Genomic DNA, 19,566 nt, shown 5'->3' with positions numbered 1-19,566 from the left:
AAATCAATTGGTTGAAAATTAGCAGAAAATAATCAAGCGTCACTGCAATCAATGTCAGTTATTCTAAATTAAGATTAATAGGGACAAAAGAGTAATAAAAATTTGAGTCGAGCTCTTAAAAGACCAATTGGTTGAATGTGACCTCAAAGTAATCAGAAGAGTTACCAAATTGTGAATTAGAACAAATCCATTGGGTCAAGGTAACTCAAAGTAACCAGAAGAATAATCATAATATACATTAGGTTCATAATAAATACGTTCGTATGAAGATAAGCTCAAAGTAATCACAAGAGTCATCTCAATGTCATTTCGGTCGAATTCAAGTCCGCTGCATTAAAATTATCTTGAAGTAATCAAAAGTAATAATAATGTGGACTGTGTTCATTATAGATCAGTTTGAGGTATAATAAGAAGAAGTAATCGAAAGAGTAGCCAGAATGTCAAATCCATTTGGTCAATAGTAACTCAAAGTAATCAAACAAGTAATTGTGATGTCAATTGAGCTAATAATCAATAATTTTGTTAAATATTAGCCAAAAAATCAAAACAGTCATCGCAATATCAATGAGGCACAATTAAAGTCCTTTGAATTGAAAGTAACCCGAAGCAATCAAGACTAATAATAATGTATGATTGAGCTCACAACTGATAAATTGGCACTATAATTACACAAAGTAAACAAGTCACCAAATGTCACTTAGGCCGAATTAGTCAATTGAATTGAGAGAAACTCAAAGTAATCAAAAGAGCAATCATAATGTCAATAATCATCACACAAAAATTCAATTCGTTGAAGATGAGCTAGAAGTAATGAAGAGTCATCACAATGACATTTAATTCGAGTTTATGGCCACTGGGTAAAAAGTAACTCGAAGTAATCAAAAGAGGAATAGTAATGTCAATTGAGTTCATTATAGATCAATTCGAGCAATAATAACACGAAGTAATTAAAAGAGTAATCATAAATTACAATTATAATTATATCATCTGAACTGTAACAATGTTAAGCCGAGTAATAAGAAAGGTTAAACAAAACATCCATTCAGCTCAAATAAATTCGAGCGCGCCACAATAACTCGAGGTTACAAAAAGAGTAATCAACATAACAATTAAGCCTCGTCAATAGTGGGACTAGTAACGCCAAGTAATTACAATAGTGATAAAATGATCACTTGTCCCCCAAAAATCTAATTGTATAAACAAATATTCTAAGATGTTTAAGCAAAACACGACCACTGAAGACAATGAGAGCATTTATATATTGTGGATTAAATTGACTGACCCCGGGATTAAATTGGGTAGCTTAAGGATTAAATTATGTGGCGCTTGGATTAAATTATGTGGCGCTTGGATTAAATTGGCCGTCGCCTGGATTAAAATGAGCAGGAAATCTTGTAGTTGCAATGTTCATGACATTGCAGAGGCGTACTGGTCGCAGTCTGACCCAATTATCTTGGTTTTAAAAGCGCACAAAAGACGAGGACAGAGTAAGAAACACAAACGACGGACGAGCGCTCACTCGCAACTAATAGGTTTTATTGGAACCTCAGAAAACACAAAAGGCATCCCCCCCCCCCCCCCCCCCCCCCCAGATCGCTCATGCGCACCGCAGCTCCTTGTTGTCAAACTATACATCTTAAAAACTGTAAAATCACGATGTTTAGCTTGTTGACACGTGTCGTTGTCTTTAGAAACGCCAACTCAGCTTCAGTCAGTGCAAGGGAGGCTTCGCTTATGCATCCCTCTCCCCGAGAAGCTATCTGAAAGGCCTCCAAGATCTCTCTCGCCCTCTGTTCTTTATACGTGCCCAAAATATTTGTGTCACCGAACGCTGGAGAGCAGCCGCACCTGTCACAGTGGACCGCCAGGTGGCCCGACGGAGTCGCTCGAAGAGAGGCACGGTGCTCCCTAAGCCTTTCACTAACACAGCGACCAGTTTGGCCCACGTACACTTTGCCACGGGATAGAGGAATGCAATACACCACACAAACCCGACATCGATCAAAACAGTTCACATGTTTTTTTCCACAGGAAAATTCACCCCTCTTCTTCCCCTCCCCCGACTCTCGGACTCTCTTATACAATTGAAGTAATTTGTTGGGAGCCTTAAACACCACCTCTACGTCATACTGCCGCGCGCGCAGCTAGCCAAGTAGGCAGCGCGCGCGTGGCCTAATGGTTATCGCGCTTGCCTCCCACGTAGAAGGCCAGGGTTCGATTCCTGGCCGCGGCTACACATTTTTGTTGACAGTGTAATTTGATGTTCTGGTGAATTCAAGAACCTTCTTGCTGATTCGAGGTTAGAATATTCTACGCGTCGAACTTTCTACGCCGAACGATCCAGAAACCCACGAGGGTACATACGGGATTCCGCAAGGCGAGCGGAGTCAGTCTCGCCCCAGCGTTCAACTCTGCTGCCACGCCGACTTCGACGCCCGCGACGCTCTATTATTATCTTTTGTACTCTTTTATTTTTGGCACAAGTTCGCCACATTAAACGTTTATTTCTTCCTGTTTATTTCCTGTTTTTTTTGGTCACCACCCGTGACAATGCCGCCTCGCAACATTCTTAACATTGTGCGAAACACCGTGGAGGTACGGGAGCACCACCGTCTCTTTGACCTTTCCCGTGGTGCCCAGCTGACAGGACCTTTCAAACCCTTAATCAGCCCCGCCGACACTGAAAGGTCCTGTCAGCCGGGCACCACGGGAAAGGTCGAAGAGACCGGTGGTGCTCCCGTACCTACACGGTGTTTCGCACAATGTTAAGAATGTTGCGAGGCGGTATGACGTAGAGGTGGTGTTTAAGGCTCCCAACAAATTACTTCAATTGTGTAAGAAGGTCCGAGAGTCGGGGGAGGGGAAGAAGAGAGGTGAATTTTCCTGTGGAAAAAACATGTGAACTGTTTTGTTCGATGTCGGGTTTGTGTGGTGTATTGCATTCCTCTATCCCGTGGCAAAGTGTACGTGGGCCAAACTGGTCGCTGTGTTAATGAAAGGCTTAGGGAGCACCGTGCCTCTCTTCGAGCGACTCCGTCGGGCCACCTGGCGGTCCACTGTGACAGGTGCGGCTGCTCTCCAGCGTTCGGTGACACAAATATTTTGGGCACGTATAAAGAACAGAGGGCGAGAGAGATCTTGGAGGCCTTTCAGATAGCTTCTCGGGGAGAGGGATGCATAAGCGAAGCCTCCCTTGCACTGACTGAAGCTGAGTTGGCGTTTCTAAAGACAACGACACGTGTCAACACGTAAACATCGTGATTTTACAGTTTTTAAGATGTGTAGTTTGACAACAAGGAGCTGCGGTGCGCATGAGCAATCTGGGGGGGGGGATGCTTTTTGTGTTTTCTGAGGTTCCAATAAAACCAACAGTTGCGAGTGAGCGCTCGTCCGTCTTTTGTGTTTCTTACTCTGTCCTCGTCTTTTGTGCGCTTTTAAAACCAAGATGAATAACTACCAACTAGCCCAACTTTCCGCCCTACTGCGACCCAATTATACTCGCACAGACCGCGACTGATTCAGAAGCTTCTTTGTCGCCGTAGAATTGCGAGGATAAAAGGGGACTATTTATTTTAGTCTTGCCTTCGCAAAGATTGACGACGTAATTGCGGGATCAAAACCACCCGCCTGTCGACAGTCGCGCGCGGCTCATGCATTGGACACGAGAACTGCGTGAGCACTCGACTTCGGCCCGTAACAATCAAGGCCTCGGCGGACATTCGGGTAGTGGCTCGTGTCCAACCGCTGCGGTGATGAGAATAGCCGAACTCTAACAATGCCTGGCGCAGCAGGCGTTTTCTACTTTTCCAACTCCAGCGCGTGGGTATTAATAACGTTGGCGGCATAGGATAGGCACCAGGCCACGTGGCCGCTTGTTCTGGCTCCGAGTTGAAGGGATGAACGGTGCTAATATTTTTGGAATTTATTTGGTGACTGTCATTTCCCAGAAAGAAAAGCTAATGCAAGTTTATTCAGTTATTAACGTTATGGAGTGATTCTAAGTAGTATTTAGCAAAAGTCGACAAATCGTTTCACAAATGCGCTTTAAGTACTTCAGTTTCACTTGAATTACCACATTACCTTTTGAGTGTAACCCAAGCTGGCGCAAGTTCAAAAGTAGGCACCTGAAGAAACTAGTTTTGACTTTTATTTTTAAGTTTATATGATAGACAGAACCTCTTACTCGACACATCTGAGGTGGAGCTGGACACTGCAATCCCGCTTACAAGGTTAGCCCATTTGTTGAATTCATTTAACTGATATTTCTCTTGAATGTAGCTGGTTTATTGTATTAGATATTAAAACAGAGGCTACTTCTTATTATACAAAAATATTGTGAAAGGTTTTACAAATTAATATTGGGTGAGTCATATTACTGTGTAAATAGTGATAATGTTATTTTGACATCCAGGGAGGCATCAAGGCGGTCGTCTGGACGGATGTGGTGCAAATGATTCTGATGTATTCTGGTTACGTCATGGTTATTATATCGGTGAGCTATTTTCATGTACGTTTATAACAATTTTTTCAGCTGTAAGATTTCTTCTTTCGTGAGGTTGAGCGTTGAGGAACTTATTTTGTTACTACTGTACTCAGATGAGAAATTAATTACAAATCGATTGTAACATGAAACCAGAGAAAGCTCTAGACTGTTAGAAAATAAAAAGGGCGTGTTGGTGATGAAAGCACATTTGTCATATTTATTATGTCTAAAAGAATTGCGCCACACGTCCGACATTCTTTACAACTTTCGGCATATATTGATTGCGGTAATGACGAATTGAAGAGTAATACAAAAAGTACGAATGATTATGATTCGTATCGTCTACCGAGCTTGTAATGTTTGAAGGAGGCCTTAGTAATGTCAGCTTTGGATTTTTTTTTAAAATGAAACTCTATTAGGTTAGTTTCCTTCTTGCTCTTACCTGGCTCCTCTTACAGGTGTTTCTACAACACATAAATTGCGTGATTGTTTTGTTAATTTGAGTACGGACAGAGAAAAATTGTTAAATTGAATAGCTGAAGAACTTGATGTTTCAATGATGCACGTCTATAATTACAAATGTACTAATAAAAATATGCTGGGTAGTGGACCGTGCCTTATCTATGAAACAAACTCTACGATACCACCGAAAGAAAATTTCGGTGGCTCGAAACCTTATGGCTGACATCACGTCAAAATAAACATGAAAAAGTACGCCATTTCACAAATTGTGTTGGAACTCTGCTATTTTAAATTGTAGTTGAGATGTTTATTGATTTGCTGCTCCCAGACTTTTTTATGTGGCTTCCCTTGGATTCATTACTCTTTTATGGCGTGTAATCATCTTTGTAATCCTCATTTCTTTAAACTCAGCCCTTCTTTCAAGAAAGTTGAATAGAGTGTTTACAACTGGCTTTATAATAAAATGTTCATCCATCATAGGGACTTCACCACCTTGGAGGCTTCACGAATATGTGGAATCTTGCCGAAGAAGGTGGCAGAATCATCTTTTTGAAGTAAGTTAACAGTTGTTAAACTTGCAACCCTATTAAAAAAATTCATTTTTATGAAAAATTTTTGTGTCCAATAAACACATATGAATCATACAAGAAATATAAGAACATTGAAGAACCATATAAGAATCATATAAGACCTATATAGGAACTATATAAGATATATAAGAACATACAAGAACCATTAAAGAAATTTGTGAGAAGTTTCCTCTAAATTTCTTTTATGGTTCTTATGATGATGATGATGATGTTTGGGGGTTTTATGGCGCAACAGCTACGGAGGCCATACTGCGCCAAACAAAATTTAAGAAACCAGCTGTTGTTGTTAACAAGCTACAGAATAATAATTCACGAATGCTTCACGTATGGCCGTTTCTAGGCGCACCAAACGATCCAAGGTGGATCGTCCTCGGCGGATCCCGCACTGACTGTTATCCAAAATGCTTTCCTTTTCTAGAACGTACACCAGCCGCCTGTTAATCAATCTTTCACATGTTTTCCCTTTTCCCTTTTCCCCCTTTTCCCTAGCCTTTTCCACAGTGAATTGAAGAAATTAAGAAGGGATTCGAGAGATTCTGAAGAGAGATTACGCAGCATTTCGTTATGTAGTCTATCGGGTCCAGGAGCAGAGAGTTTTTTTATATCAAGGGCACTCTTTAGCTCGTACTGTGTGAAGGGCTGATTATAAAATTCAGCGTTTGATCCCGTTGTAATTATATTATGCTGTTCTGCACGTCGTTTAAACAACTTGAAGGAATCAGAATAACTAGAGGAGCTGGTCACAGAATAAAAGTACTCCCCAAGGACGTTAGTTGTATCTTTCAGTGAAGCAGATGGAGGATTGAAAACGGGAATCCTAAACCCCCTGTAGTCCCCTTGGATTCTCTTGAATCTATCCCAGACCTCCTTAGCAATTACAAAACTGCTCAGAGACGGCACATATTTAATCCAGGTTTTCCGTTTCGATCGCTTACGGGTCAACCGCGCTTTAGCTTTTCGTTTTCTAAACTCAACCAGGTTTCTTGAGGTGGGATACCGCCTGAACTTGCCCCATGCCTTATTTTGCTCCGTGCGCGTCGTGGCACACTCCTTATTCCACCAAGGTTTGCACTTACGAGGCAGATTACCGGTAGTTTTGGGGATTGACTGATGAGCGGCTTTAATTATCTGCTCTGTCACATAAAACGTGGCTTCATCCGCAGTCATGGAGAAAAACAAGGATGCATCCAGCGTGGAGCTTAACTTGAAAAGAGACCAGTCGGCTTTGTCTAACTTCCACCGAGGCATTCGTTTTAGCAGAGTGGGAAGACAAATGTCGCTCTCTAAAGTACTAGGAAAGTGGTCACTCCCAAAAGGGTTATTAAGAACCTGCCAAGAAAAACAAGGCAGTAATGAAGGTGATGCAATAGATAAATCAATAGATGTAAATGAATTGTGAGCTGAACTAAAGAATGTAGGCTCCCTTCTATTAAAAAGACATATTTGAGAGGATAGTAAAAACTGCTCAATTACTCTGCCTCGAGAGTCGAGACAAGTACCACCCCACATAGGATGATGGGCATTAAAATCACCTAAAATTAAAAAGGGTTGAGGAAGTTGTCTCACGAGTCCCTGGAGCTCAGAGAGATGGAGGGGAACAGTCGAAGGCAAATAAATAGAGACAACCGTTATAAGGCGGTCTAAAAGAAGACTTACCGCTACGGCTTCCAGTGGGGTGCAGAGTGGTACCTCGGAACAGGCAACCCCACTCTGTACAATCACTGCCACGCCCCCAGAAGTGGAATTAACACGATCTTTACGAAAAACTTAATGACGCCTTAAAATCTGTGTATGACGAGCTTGGAGACGAGTTTCTTGTAACGCGAGGGCAATAGACCGAAGATCATCCATAAAATAGTTAACGTCATCAATATTGGGTAAAAGACCACGACAGTTCCACTGCATAAAATGCAAATTCTTCATTTATCTAAGAAGGTGAAGTGTAAAATTAAAAAGAGAGACGCAATGAAAAAATTGAGAGTGAAATTAATAGTTATTTGGAGGGGACCACTGGCTTTTTCCCTTTAGACTTCAAAGTCTGCCACTCCATGTCACCCTCGTCGGATGAAAGAGTGGGTGACTCTGCGGTATCATCCATCGCCTCTATTTCTGGAGGCGAGCCTTTACCTGAAGGTTTTGGCTGGCTCGTTGCACGGGGTGGCTTGCCCCGGCCACGACCAGCCGAAGAGGAACTGGAGGTGCTGGCCAGAGTGTCCTTCAACACTGCCCTCTCCGGCCCCTTGGGTACTGGGGGAGCGGCAAGAGGGTTGTGCCGCTCTTTCGAAGAGGAGGTCCTCTCTGAGGAGGTCGGGCATGAGCTTCGCCCCTCTCCCCGGGAGAGGCCCGCGATGTGCGGACAGGTGCGGCATTCGCCGGCCTGTCTAGAACCAGCGAAGCAGCATGTGCACTCCCTCCATGAAGAGGGGGGCACTGCTGCCTTAGCTGGGGGGTTGGGGCCCTGAGGGCTGCCTCCAGAACGTCAGGAGAGACCTGGGTAGCCCTCGACTCCGAGCGTGTCACAAGACCCCTCCGTGCCACGTCGGCGTATTCCTTCAACATAAAGGAATACCTTTTCTTTGCTTCGCTATAGCTGATATTTTCTTTGGCTTTAATGGCAATGATTTCCTTCTCTTGCTTCCATATGGGACAGCCACGATAGTAGGTAGGGTGTGGTCTATCGCAATTAACGCAGTGGGCAACATTCTCACAAATGTCAGAGGCGTGATCTCGACTGCCACACTTTGCACAAGTCTCCTTCCCTCGACAGCAGCGCGCTCCGTGACCAAAACGCTGGCAACGGAAACACCGCTGGGGGTTGGGGACATAAGGGCGGATGTGGCAGTTGAGGTATCCAGCCTTGATTGTTTGTGGTAGTGTATGCCTTTCAAACGGGAGGATGACGTGTTTTGAAGGGATTTCTTCACCATCTTTTCTGAACATAATCCGTTTTACGGCGACAACGCCGGCATCTTGGAGTCCCTCGAGGAGTTCTTTCTCACTAGTGTGCAGGACGTCATCCTCAGAGAGGACTCCACGGATGGTGTTAAGTGTGCGATGAGAGCTCACCGACACTTTCACGTCAAGTATGGTGTTCAGCTTGAGCAGCGCTTCACTTTGCTTTTTCTTACTTATCTCAACTAGAAGGACTCCTGAGTGGAGTTTTTTTAGCCTTGTAGGAAAACCCTACAAGGTGTTCAAGTACTTTGGCTACGACAAATGGTGATAGCTTTGACACAGGTTTCTGTTCATCGAGGGAATGAACAACGAAAAACTTCGTGAAGTTTTCTATCTCTGGTTCTTTTTCAATAGTTTTGTGCTCAGGACAGCGCCTTTTAACGGCTTGCCCTGAGCGGGGTTTGGAAGAGAGGGGCCCCATAGGGGGGCAAAGAGTGTTCGGAATCCGCGGTGCACCGCCCACCACCGAGCCCAACAAGGGGTTAGGTAACGCACCATAACAAGAAGGGCTTGGCTGGAGACGTTACGCTAACCGTGCTGCCGGGAAACTATACCCAAGTGTGGGTCAAGACAGAGGTCCATCGCCACCCATGGTTAGCCCTTGCCGCCAAAGAGGGGTGAAAAGGGAGTAGGAGAAATGAGAGAGAAGTAAAAGAAACAGGAAAGGTAAAGGTAAAAGATTGGAGGGGATGGTAGAAGAAAAGGCGACTAGACTGAATCATCCTGGCCGGGCCTTACCAGGACTCCCGTCTACGAGAAGCGGGGGCCGAAGTGGTGTATTGCCTCACCACCCCGAAGGGTCCAAACCTACCCCGGGCTCGGCTTAACCACCAGGATGCTTTTTTCCCCTGACAAGGAAAAGCCACGCACAGCCAGACGTGGGCGGGCGAACCCGCATGGCTCGGGGTCCGTGGAGACGCCACTCTCCAAACACCTGCTTTCACAGGTGCACCCTGCGGGGTATGATTCTTATATGCTCTTATATACCTTATATAGTTTTATATAGTTCTTATATGGTTCTTATATGTTCTTATATATCTTTATGATTCATGTGTGTTTATTGGACACAAGAAATGTCTCATACAAATGGCTTTTTCACTAGGATGAGCATCGTACCGGCGTGCGGTCGTGTATCACTACTGCGTGATGCACATTAAAGACCCCAGATTAGCGGTTGTACCGCACTGGGTAAATTTCTCATCTACAGCTGAGACACCAGACGCCCACTGAGGCAGACTCACTTCCGGCTGTATGAATATACACACAACAATAGGAAAGCACGGTGAATGTCCGAAAATGTCACTGTTCAACTGACGCAAGTTCGTTAATATAAAATACAATCAAGACATTCTACAAGCATTGCATGGCAATTTATGGTAATGTTATACATAGTTACGAAGAAACCTTGCGTGTCTTTTGTCGTTACCTCTTTTTTGTATTCACGTAGAAGTGGACTCGAGAACTCGCCATGAGTTTTCTCATCACTGCTTACAATTAACTCGACTTTGTGAAGTTGGCCTGTTATATTCAGTCCCATTTACTGGTTCTACTCGCGAATCTGTTTGTGACGGCTCTTCATTTCTAGCATTATTATTGAAACGCCCCTTACTGCCCAATACGCTTGTCGTAATCGATCGGAGCTTTATATATGATGTCGCTCTAAAAGTGTGACACTTGAATGAACCAAGCAAGCTACTGCAGTATTGCGCCATTTTCAGTTACAATATTTGCCCAATGCAGCCTCAGCCCCAGCGTGTTTGAAACGTACACGACCTGGAACGTGCTTCTGGGTTTGATTGTGCTCTGGATGTCAGCTTACTGCGCGACCCAGACACAGGTTCAGCGATACACAAGCATCGGTTCCCTGCGCGGCGCAAGGAAGTAAGTAAAAACCTTGCGCACTCTTAGCGCATTGGAATAATTGTTAAACGGCCCCTTACGTATGACGCTGCTACTTCGGGGTGCAGTAACAGCCTCTACCCCTCATAAAACATGGAGCGTAAATTTTTATTACAAATCTTTGTTTAATTTATCATTATACCCTTAAAGCGCGCATAGGAATTTCCATAAGGGGGCAAGTGCTAAATCATCAATTTAAAACAAACATAAAAGAAAAACAACGCAGGTGTTACGGTTGCTATGTGTTTAAGTAAGTGGTGAAAGAATCTCTGAAGATAGAGGATTCTTGAATGATTACAATGTTATCATGAAGGAAGTGCCGTTTGTATCTAGACAGCCAAATTGGAACTTTTAAAAAATATATATATTTTCCGTAGGGTGAGTAAATGAATTTTTTGCGAATTATCTGTACGCGCGAAAATGTGTGCTGCAACTCGGCGATACATTTTTCTCCTCGATGGGCAGTGGTAATATGACGTGTGTAATGATGTAAATCTTGAAATTGTTCTTCTGTCTGCGAGAGGTGGTAGTCCAAGTTCCTCTTTTAGTGCGGTAATGAATGTGCGCGTGTAGTTTTTTTTAGAATGAAGCGTTGGAGTTTGTTTTGAACCGATTCAAATTTTGTGCCAAATAAGACTGATGAGGGTTCCATGTACTGTAGCGTATTCAAGTTGAGGTTGAATGAGTGTGGTATGTGCTTCAAGCTTTGTTTCCCTGTTGGCTTTTTCCCTGTTGGCTTTATGAAGATCTCATGCTCGAAAACCGAGGCTTTGGTTTTTCTTCTCCACATAAGCGATTAATGTGCGCTTCCATAAAGATGTTTGATCTGAAATAAACTCTAAGAAGTTTATATGGATGTAGATGTTCAAGAGACATATTAGAGAGAGTCTAGGTTGTTAAAATCTGTGTTGCTTGTGTTGCTGAATACTGCGATAGCCTTTATAGGAACTTCCCATCGGAATTCTTGGCGTCCACTTAAAAGAGGAGTCAAACGAACGGTTATTGACATTTTCTGACAGTTACAGTTTGGTAGAGTGTTGCGCAGGAAACTCTATTTTACCTCTCGGGCAAGAGGTGGTGGGCGCGCTCGCGCAGCATCTTGATATGTTTGTACTTGTTTAGCTAAAAGCGTAAAATGTGCCAACGTATGAGGCCGGTGCCCTCTGCCGCCCTTGGAAGAAAATGGTGGCGCAGCACCCTTTTCGAAAGGGCGCGCCCTCTACTAGCTGCTGCTCCGATTCTCCAAGTCCGCCATTGTGCGGGCATGTACTCTGAGCAGGCGCTGGACACCAGTCCTACGTCAGCATTCGGATAGGACTCGGGTCCAATCACGCGCCTTGTGACCAAGAAATGATGACTATGCCAACGTTTCTCATTGTACTTCTGAAAAGGACCCATGCACCAAGATACGGAGAGAGAGAGAGCAGGAGACGAGAGTGCTAGGGTACGTCAGAACATCGAACTTTGGTTGGAAGGATTAGTGGGTAGACCTAAAGCTAGCTAGCAGCTTTTGTCTCCACTGCACTCGTCAAACGCGTTAGGAAGCAGACGGCGGGCGTCCAGAGTTCGGCTCTCGCATTCGAAGGCGTTCGATGAGCGCAGAGGAGACAAAGGCTGCTAGCTAGCTTTAGGTCTACGCACTAATTATTCCGACAAGTCTGATTATGCTGGAAAAAGCGGTGAAAAAACTGCATCGTGACGTCGCCGGTGGGAGGAGCCTAATCTCGATCGCCAACAAACTGCATCGAAAGAGAACTGCACCGTGACGTGTCCGGTGACGTCGCCGAACTGTGACGAGTGAGTTAAAACTACATCGTTTTTTTCTCCCTGCAGAGAATTTCGGAGAATCGCAAAACTCGGCAATGAAGGCTTCAAGAAAGCAATACTCTTAAGTATCCGAAACGTATAGTGCAGAGCAATTTAATTAAACTATTTTTTGTTGAAATCTGTCGCATGAAATATTTAGTTCACTTAAGTTACAGAAAAACTATTAGCATTAGCTGCAGCCCTTTATTTTGCGCAGACAGGCAGTCATGGCCGACAACACGAAGAAGCGGAAGTAAAGTCCTCGCGTGTCGGTCCACCAGATTAGCCTTCTGAACGACTTTTTGACAGGAAACCAAGTTTTAGTGAGGGCCGCCACTGGCAGTCCTTTTACCAAGCCTGAGCGAGACGAGTTGTGGGACAGAATTGTGGACGAGCTGAATGCCCAAAGCCCGTCGATCATAACACGAGCAGAATGGAAGGACCACTGGAACACTCGTGTGTGCCACGCCCGAGCACGGGATTTGGATATAGCGTGTGCTGCTCGGCTGTGTATCCCTACTGCGTGGTGCACGTTAAAAACCCCAAGCTAGCAGTCGTACTGCATTGGCTAAATTGCTTATCTGCAGTAGGTAACAATTTAGCCATGTTCAGGCAGACTAACCTCCTGCTGTATAAACAAATAATGACAAATTTGACTTTTTGACTTTGTTTGACTGCGTTAGTGCAACTTCCCTCGTGCTGCGCGAGAAAGAAAAAATGTTCCTTCGGGGGTTAAATTGTCGGTGAAGTAGGAAGCAAAAAAGAAGAAAAAAGAATATTTCTCTCAAGTGGAGTTCGTAGTAGAAGAGGAGGGAAAAAAATAAGTTGGTTAGTCCCACGGTGTGTATGGTATTTTCTTTATGTGCATGTTTATACTAGTTAAGCTGTTTACCTGAAGTAGTTGCCTTAAATTTAAATATATATATATATATATATATATATATATATATACTGTATATATTTATATATGATATGCACCAGGGGGCTATCGATATGGAAGGGCACGCTTCACGTCGCTCCCGACATGTGATTCCCTATCTCAGGCACCAGGCCTGATACACTCACGAGATTTTCACTAGAGGTTTCTGACCACCATCCGAATCAGTGAGCTGAATTTCGCTCGATTCCGAGCATTTCCTCCTACTTTTTTGAACCCCGCAAGTTTCGAAGCGGCGAGCTGCCACGTTAGGGTTAGCGCGGCGTCCGGCTCGGCGGCCGGTGGGCCGCATCTGCCTCGGCTATGGCGTCATCGCTCATCACACCGGCGACACTGGAGCTGCCTTCCTGTGATTCTGCGCCACCAGTGCCGGCAAGTATGCACGACGGACATGTCACTACGGATATTCAACGCATGGAAGAAGACCCGCCTGCGCTACGCAGTCGCTCTCATAGTAGAAGCCGCAAGCGCCAGACTTCTGCTCTTCATGAACAATCGGATGACTCTTTCTATGTCAACCAAGGCTTACAAGCGGAGTGGACTGCCCGCGATCCTTTACCCGAAGATTTCACCGGCTTCTAGGTGAAGGCTACGACCAGAACTCAGCGTAGAGCTCAGCTCAAGGCCCAGGGACAGCCCCAACCCCCCCTCAACCGCAAGGCCCGTGCCACTCTCGGAACACATGTCAAGTTTCAGCCTACGGAGCGCTGCGACGTATCGCGCTTGGATCCGGAAGACCTACTCGCCGCCGTCAGCTCCTTCGCGACTGACCCCGAGCTCCGCAGGCTTCAACTTATGCGAGTGAGTACCATGTCCAACGCCGTCACCGTTACTGCATGTGACTCCAAGCAAGCCGGGCATATTCTGCGTACAACCAGCCTTCCACTGAAAACCCAGCACCCTCTTCCGGTCCGAGCCTATCAACTTCCCAATGAAGGAAAGGAATCTCGAGAGGCGTGATTCATGGGTGCAAACCAAACGAATCGCCGGAGAAGCTTCTCTCAGCCCTGCACGCGGACGGAGTGCATATTCTCTCCGCCCGCCCGATCGGTTCCAGGGGCACTGCCCTAATTATTTTTGCCTCCCCTAGACCGCCCAGTGAGGTAACCTACTGGCATTTCCCCAGGCGTGTTGAGCGGTATGAGCAGCGCTCCCTTGTGTGTCAAAGGTGCCACAAACCGGGCCACGAGGCAGCCGTCTGCCCAGCTGAAAAGCCCGTCTGTGCCAACTGCGGGAACCAACACGATCACGCCCCAGAGCAGTGCCCTTACGCTGACGACAAATTCTGCGTGCGTTGCAACGACTGCCCGGCCCGCGCTCAATTCGCCCAGAAAGTGAAGGAACGCGAAGAGGACAAACAGGAACGGCGCTCGCGTAGCCGCACTCGCCGCAGCCGCCGCCGCCGGTCTCGCAACCCGAAGGTCGATTCCACTGCACAGCCCACTTCGCGTTCGCCATCTGAGACGCGAGAGTCCCAGTTTCTACCGCCACCACGTGTACTGAGTAAGGTACGGCTACAACCCAACCCCCTCACGTACGCAACGGCTGTTGCATCTCTACCTGAATTAGACACACCAGCAACCCTCACGGAAGCACAAATTCAGCTCATCCAAGCGGCGCAGCAAAAAGACAAAGAGGAATTTCAAGCAGTTCTTGCCCGCATACAGCAGCAAATTGCTGAACTCCAACGACAGTACAATAACCGCCAGAAGACAAGGGACGGTCAAATCCTGGCTTTAAAACGAAGGCTTGCCGTGGAGACAGAACAGTGCGAGATCGACGTGGTGGGGCGTGCCAAACGGCGCCAGTCTCACTCCCCCGGCCGAGCGCGCTGCGAAGCTGCTGAATCTCCGGCCCCTACAAAGCAGGCCCGTCAGGAACTACCTCAAAGGCTGCCGACTCCGGAAGCACCTCCAGCGTCCCAAGACCCGCCAAAATGGCTACAAACATTTCAGCAGCAACAGCAAGCCATGCTACAACAGCACCACCAGCAAACCCAACTCCAGCTCCAGCTGCTCATTCAGCTCGTCACCCCCAAGTTGACTTCCGCTGCACCTCCACCACCATCACCGCATCAACATGGACCCGCCAGCCAACTCTCCTAGCGACGCGAGCGCCCACCGGGAGGGCCCTCCATAAAGCGGATCGCCCGTGAAGAACGCCCCACGTCCTGCAGTGGAATTGCTGCTCCCTTAGACAGAGCGCCACGGAGCTCAATGAGCTTTTCCGCCTCATTGGCAAACTAGCTGCACTTTTACCGCAGGAAACCAGAGGCATAACACCGGGCATTGCAGGCTGCAATGGATATTTTCAACCGTCCATCGAACATGGACGAAGGGAGGAAACGCAAGATCAATCTCGCGTCGTGGAAGTGCAAGCTGCAGTGTTCGTACACACCGATGTACCTCAGGCACAGCTAGATACAGCCTGCTATTGTGACACTATACAGGAAGTTGTCGCAACACGATGCATGTTGGGGAAGACGCGCCTCGTCCTCATCTCATATTACGTGCGGCCTCAGCCAGCATGCTCCCGCCACGGTCAAATCAGCGGTGCAGGCTTTCAATGGATGCTGGATCTAAGGCGGCAGTACCCCAAGGATCGTTTCCTCGTCACAGGCGACTTTAACGCACATCATCCAGCCTGGGGCTACCCAACATCGGACTCGAGAGGCCTCCGGCTGCAAGAAGCCGCCGAACTGGCCAACCTCATTCTCACCAACGACCTCGACTACCCTACCAGATTCGGTCTCCAACCAGGGCACCGGGATACTACCCCAGACCTTACTTGGGCAGATTCCGGCGTAGTCAAAGAATGGCTCTGTGGGCAGGGCCCTATGGGCTCCGACCATTATCCCATTTGGATAGAAATACATACTACAGGTCGTGCTGGACGAACTAAACAGACTCAAGCCATTGATTGGGGTGCATTTAGGCAAGCTGTCAAGGATTTTGAAGATGACGTGCCCATCGTACGGCGCCTCTCCCGTGCAGCAAACACAGCCACCAGGCTCCACGAAATCTGTGCAGAAGGTCCAGTCCCGGACAAACATCTATCCAACTGGTGGGAGTCCAGGGAGGAGCTACACCAAGCATACCTTCGGAACGGCAAGCTCCACTCAGATCTCATTCGTGTACGCGGGAAGACGGCCCAGGCCAAACGCTACGCCAAACGCCTCTCTCGATCCAGATGGTTCGAACATTGGGCCTCTTTCGACGAGTGCACTGGCCTAAAGAAGCTCTGGTATACGTACCGGGCACTGTGGGGCAAAACTAAGACTCCCAATATAGCGCGCAACATCCTACATGCCGCTAACCTTACAGCTGAGCAACTTGAAGAGGAAGCAGCGAATTACTTCTTCTCTCAACTTGGCTTGGGCACCTCAGGCAACCTTTACGCTCCAAAAGAAGCAGGCAACAGCGGTCCAGATGCACCCTTCTCATTGCAGGAACTTTTTCTCGCTCTTGACTCTGTCAATGAACGTAGCGCCCCGGGCAAAGACGGCATAACATGTTACGTAACCTGAAGAAACCGGAGAAGAAGAAGCTACTAGCCGAGCTCAATCACGCATGGGAAACAGGTGTCATCCCTGGAGAAAGGAAGCATTATGTTGTTCACCTCATTCCAAAACCGGGCAAAAAGGCGGACAGGATACAGAACCTCCGCCCAATATCTCTTACGTCGACACTATGTAAACTCCTAGAAAGGCTGCTTCTCACCCGGCTTACATACATCCTCGAACAATCGGAAGACAGTCCGTACTTCGACGTAGCTCAGACCGGCTTCCGACCTGGGCTATGTACACAGGACAGCCTCTATCTCCTCCGAAATCTTGTCGGGAAGAAGCGTCATGGAACGAATATTGTCCCAGGCATCCTCGTTGCCGTTGACCTTCAAAAGGGCTTCGACACCATAGAGAATTCGGCGATTATTCACTCACTCAAAGAATGCGGGGCAACCCCTCGGATGATTAATTTTATCAAGAGCTTCCTACACAACCGAACCTTTGAAATCTCATCCGGAGCACAACAACCGAAATTTTTTCAAAATTCTCGTGGTGTTCCACAGGGTGCTATCTTATCTCCTTCCCTTTTTAACCTTTTGATGTGGGATCTGGCAAAGGAACTGAGGAAAGTAGAGAACTTGCAGCTTAGGATATACGCGGATGATATAACTCTCTGGGTCGATCCCCGCGATGCATCACTCGATACTCACACCACCATAGTCACTGTACAAAAGGCCCTCGACACCGTCGACCGGTGGCTACCGGCTACAGGAATGAAGCCATCACCAGAGAAGACTGCGGTCCTACTGATTGGCGGCCTTCCTCACCTCCGGGCGCAAGACAGTCTGACCCTCGCAGGGAAACCCATCCACCGACCAGAGGAGCGCTGGATTCGCATTCTCGGAGTTCCCTTTCATGAAGAAGGAGGCGCCGGGGAATGGCTCAGCCAACTTCAGGCTTCGTGGAAACAGCACCTCCATCTCATCCGACGCATCGCCACGCGTTTCGGGGGAGCAGGTACCCGCACTATTCGTATCCTCATGCAGGCAGTACTGACATCCAAAACCTGCGACGGAGCTACTTGTTTTGACCTCACAAAAGTGCAAATCTCCCAATTGGAAGTACTCCACCGCGCGTGCCTCCGTGTCATTACGGGCCTCCCCCGTCACGCTCGGACGGAAGATCTGCACCGCTATGCCGACCTTCCTTCCATCCAAGCGATAATTGACACTCGCGCGCGGGCCACCTCCACCGACGGTTATCCTCTGTGGCTGGACAGCTGCTCCTGACTCACCAACACCAAGTACCTCGCCGTTCTCCACGGAGGCCGCGAGACCCGATCCTCAAGAGTGTCCCTCCATGGGAAGACTTCATGGTGCGTCTCCCCAAGCCTCTCACCCGAAGAACCAGCCGGGAAGAGCATCGAGAGGAAAGAGCATCCCTAGCCGACCGGAAAGATAGAACACCAATAGCCATCTTTACCGACATTGCCTGGTGTGAAGCCACCCAACGAGCCACCCTTGCCTGGGTCACCGGCACTGACGCGCATGCCGAGACATACAACTACTCACAAGACCCCAGCACCTGTCGCCTTGAACTAGATGCCATTCATCTGACACTAGCCTTCTGAAGGCCAACAGACCTCAAGCCAGCTCCCCTGAACCCATCCGGGTTCTGGTTTATACGGACAGCAGAGAGGCCGTCACTAGGCTTGGGCTCACACCCCGTCAGGGCTCCCTCTGCCAGCACATTAAGACCCTATGCGCTGAACTGCTCTCCACCCAGAACATAGAGGTGCGGGTGGATTGGGTACCGGGACCCGCGGGCGGCCGAGGCAATGAGGCCGCTCATGCGTGTGCGAGCGCGCAGTCGAGAATCCGCTCCGACCCGGATATTCCGGTCCCACCTGCACTACTCGACCCCGATCCCTGGGAAAAAAAGGCCGCATCCAAGAAGGTGGATCGCCTTAGTCTCAAGGAGCAGACCCTAGCCAACCCTTCACCGCTAACGAGAGGTCTGTCTAGAGGTGCACAAGTGCTCATTCATAAAGCATGCACCGGGGCGGCTCTTACTGAAGACGTCCTGGCACGACGGAGAACCTACACCCCTAAGAGAGGGCGCCCGCCTGCTACAGAATACTCAGGCGATACATCCAGCTCACACACGAGTTCCCACTCCGAGTGAGCGCAGTCAACCGGGGCTCCCAGCCCGGCGGTGACCTGCTCTACATGTTCTACACGCGTTCCTGGTACGGTCCGACATCTACTGTGAGAGTGTGCGGGGCTCCGAACTGAAAGGAGTCGTTTTCTAAACCCCAATGCGCGTATCTACGAGGACTGGATTAACCCCAAGAGTAGTACCTGTTCGAAAGAAACGCTGCTGTCCCTCTCGGACTTTGCGCGCGCGACGGGCATTGACCGAAGGATATAACCTTAATTTTCGTTTTCTTTAATTCCCCCCTGTAAACCGTCCCCTCCAGGCCGTCGCGCCATTCTTATCTTAATAAAGTGTAACAGCATATATATATATATATATATATATATATATATATATATATATATATATATATATATATATATATATATGTTGTTAGGAAGATGAAGACGACGGCGGGGCAGTGGCGCGCACGGCCATCTCGCGCCAGGCTCCACGGGCCGGCTCGGCCTCCATATAGATAAAGGTAAGGCGCGATATGGAGGCTCGACCTCCATCTCGCGCCACTGCCCTGTCGTCGTCTTCGCCTTCCTAACAATTTATATATATATGTGAAGTAAGGTAAATATAAAAACAATGGACTGGGAAAAGTTAATAAGTCAAAACTGCGTACTGTCGGAGTTACTAATTCGAAGTTTATTACGTCGTTTCGAGCGGGGACAGCTCTTCATCAGGTAACGAGTGCAGAGCCCGTGAATGTTTATATATCTCTAAG

The 19,566-nt window shown here is 47.5% G+C and overlaps 1 protein-coding gene across 1 annotated transcript in view; it reads left to right on the top strand.

Moving 5' to 3' along the window:
- Positions 1-19,566, top strand: part of LOC8029574 (sodium-coupled monocarboxylate transporter 1) — a 127,813-nt gene that overhangs the window by 33,434 nt on the left and 74,813 nt on the right. Inside the window, exons 5-7 of the mRNA XM_040219960.1 lie at positions 4,412-4,492; positions 5,426-5,499; positions 10,231-10,371. Of these exons, the coding sequence (XP_040075894.1) occupies positions 4,412-4,492; positions 5,426-5,499; positions 10,231-10,371 (296 nt within the window). The remainder of the gene's footprint in view (positions 1-4,411; positions 4,493-5,425; positions 5,500-10,230; positions 10,372-19,566) is intronic.

This window comes from Ixodes scapularis, unplaced genomic scaffold (genome assembly GCF_016920785.2).
Source record: "Ixodes scapularis isolate PalLabHiFi unplaced genomic scaffold, ASM1692078v2 PGA_scaffold2__306_contigs__length_199485367, whole genome shotgun sequence".
NCBI lineage: Eukaryota > Metazoa > Arthropoda > Arachnida > Ixodida > Ixodidae > Ixodes > Ixodes scapularis.
The sequence above is the reverse complement of the archived record's forward strand: the minus strand, read 5'-3'. Positions and strand labels throughout refer to the sequence as shown.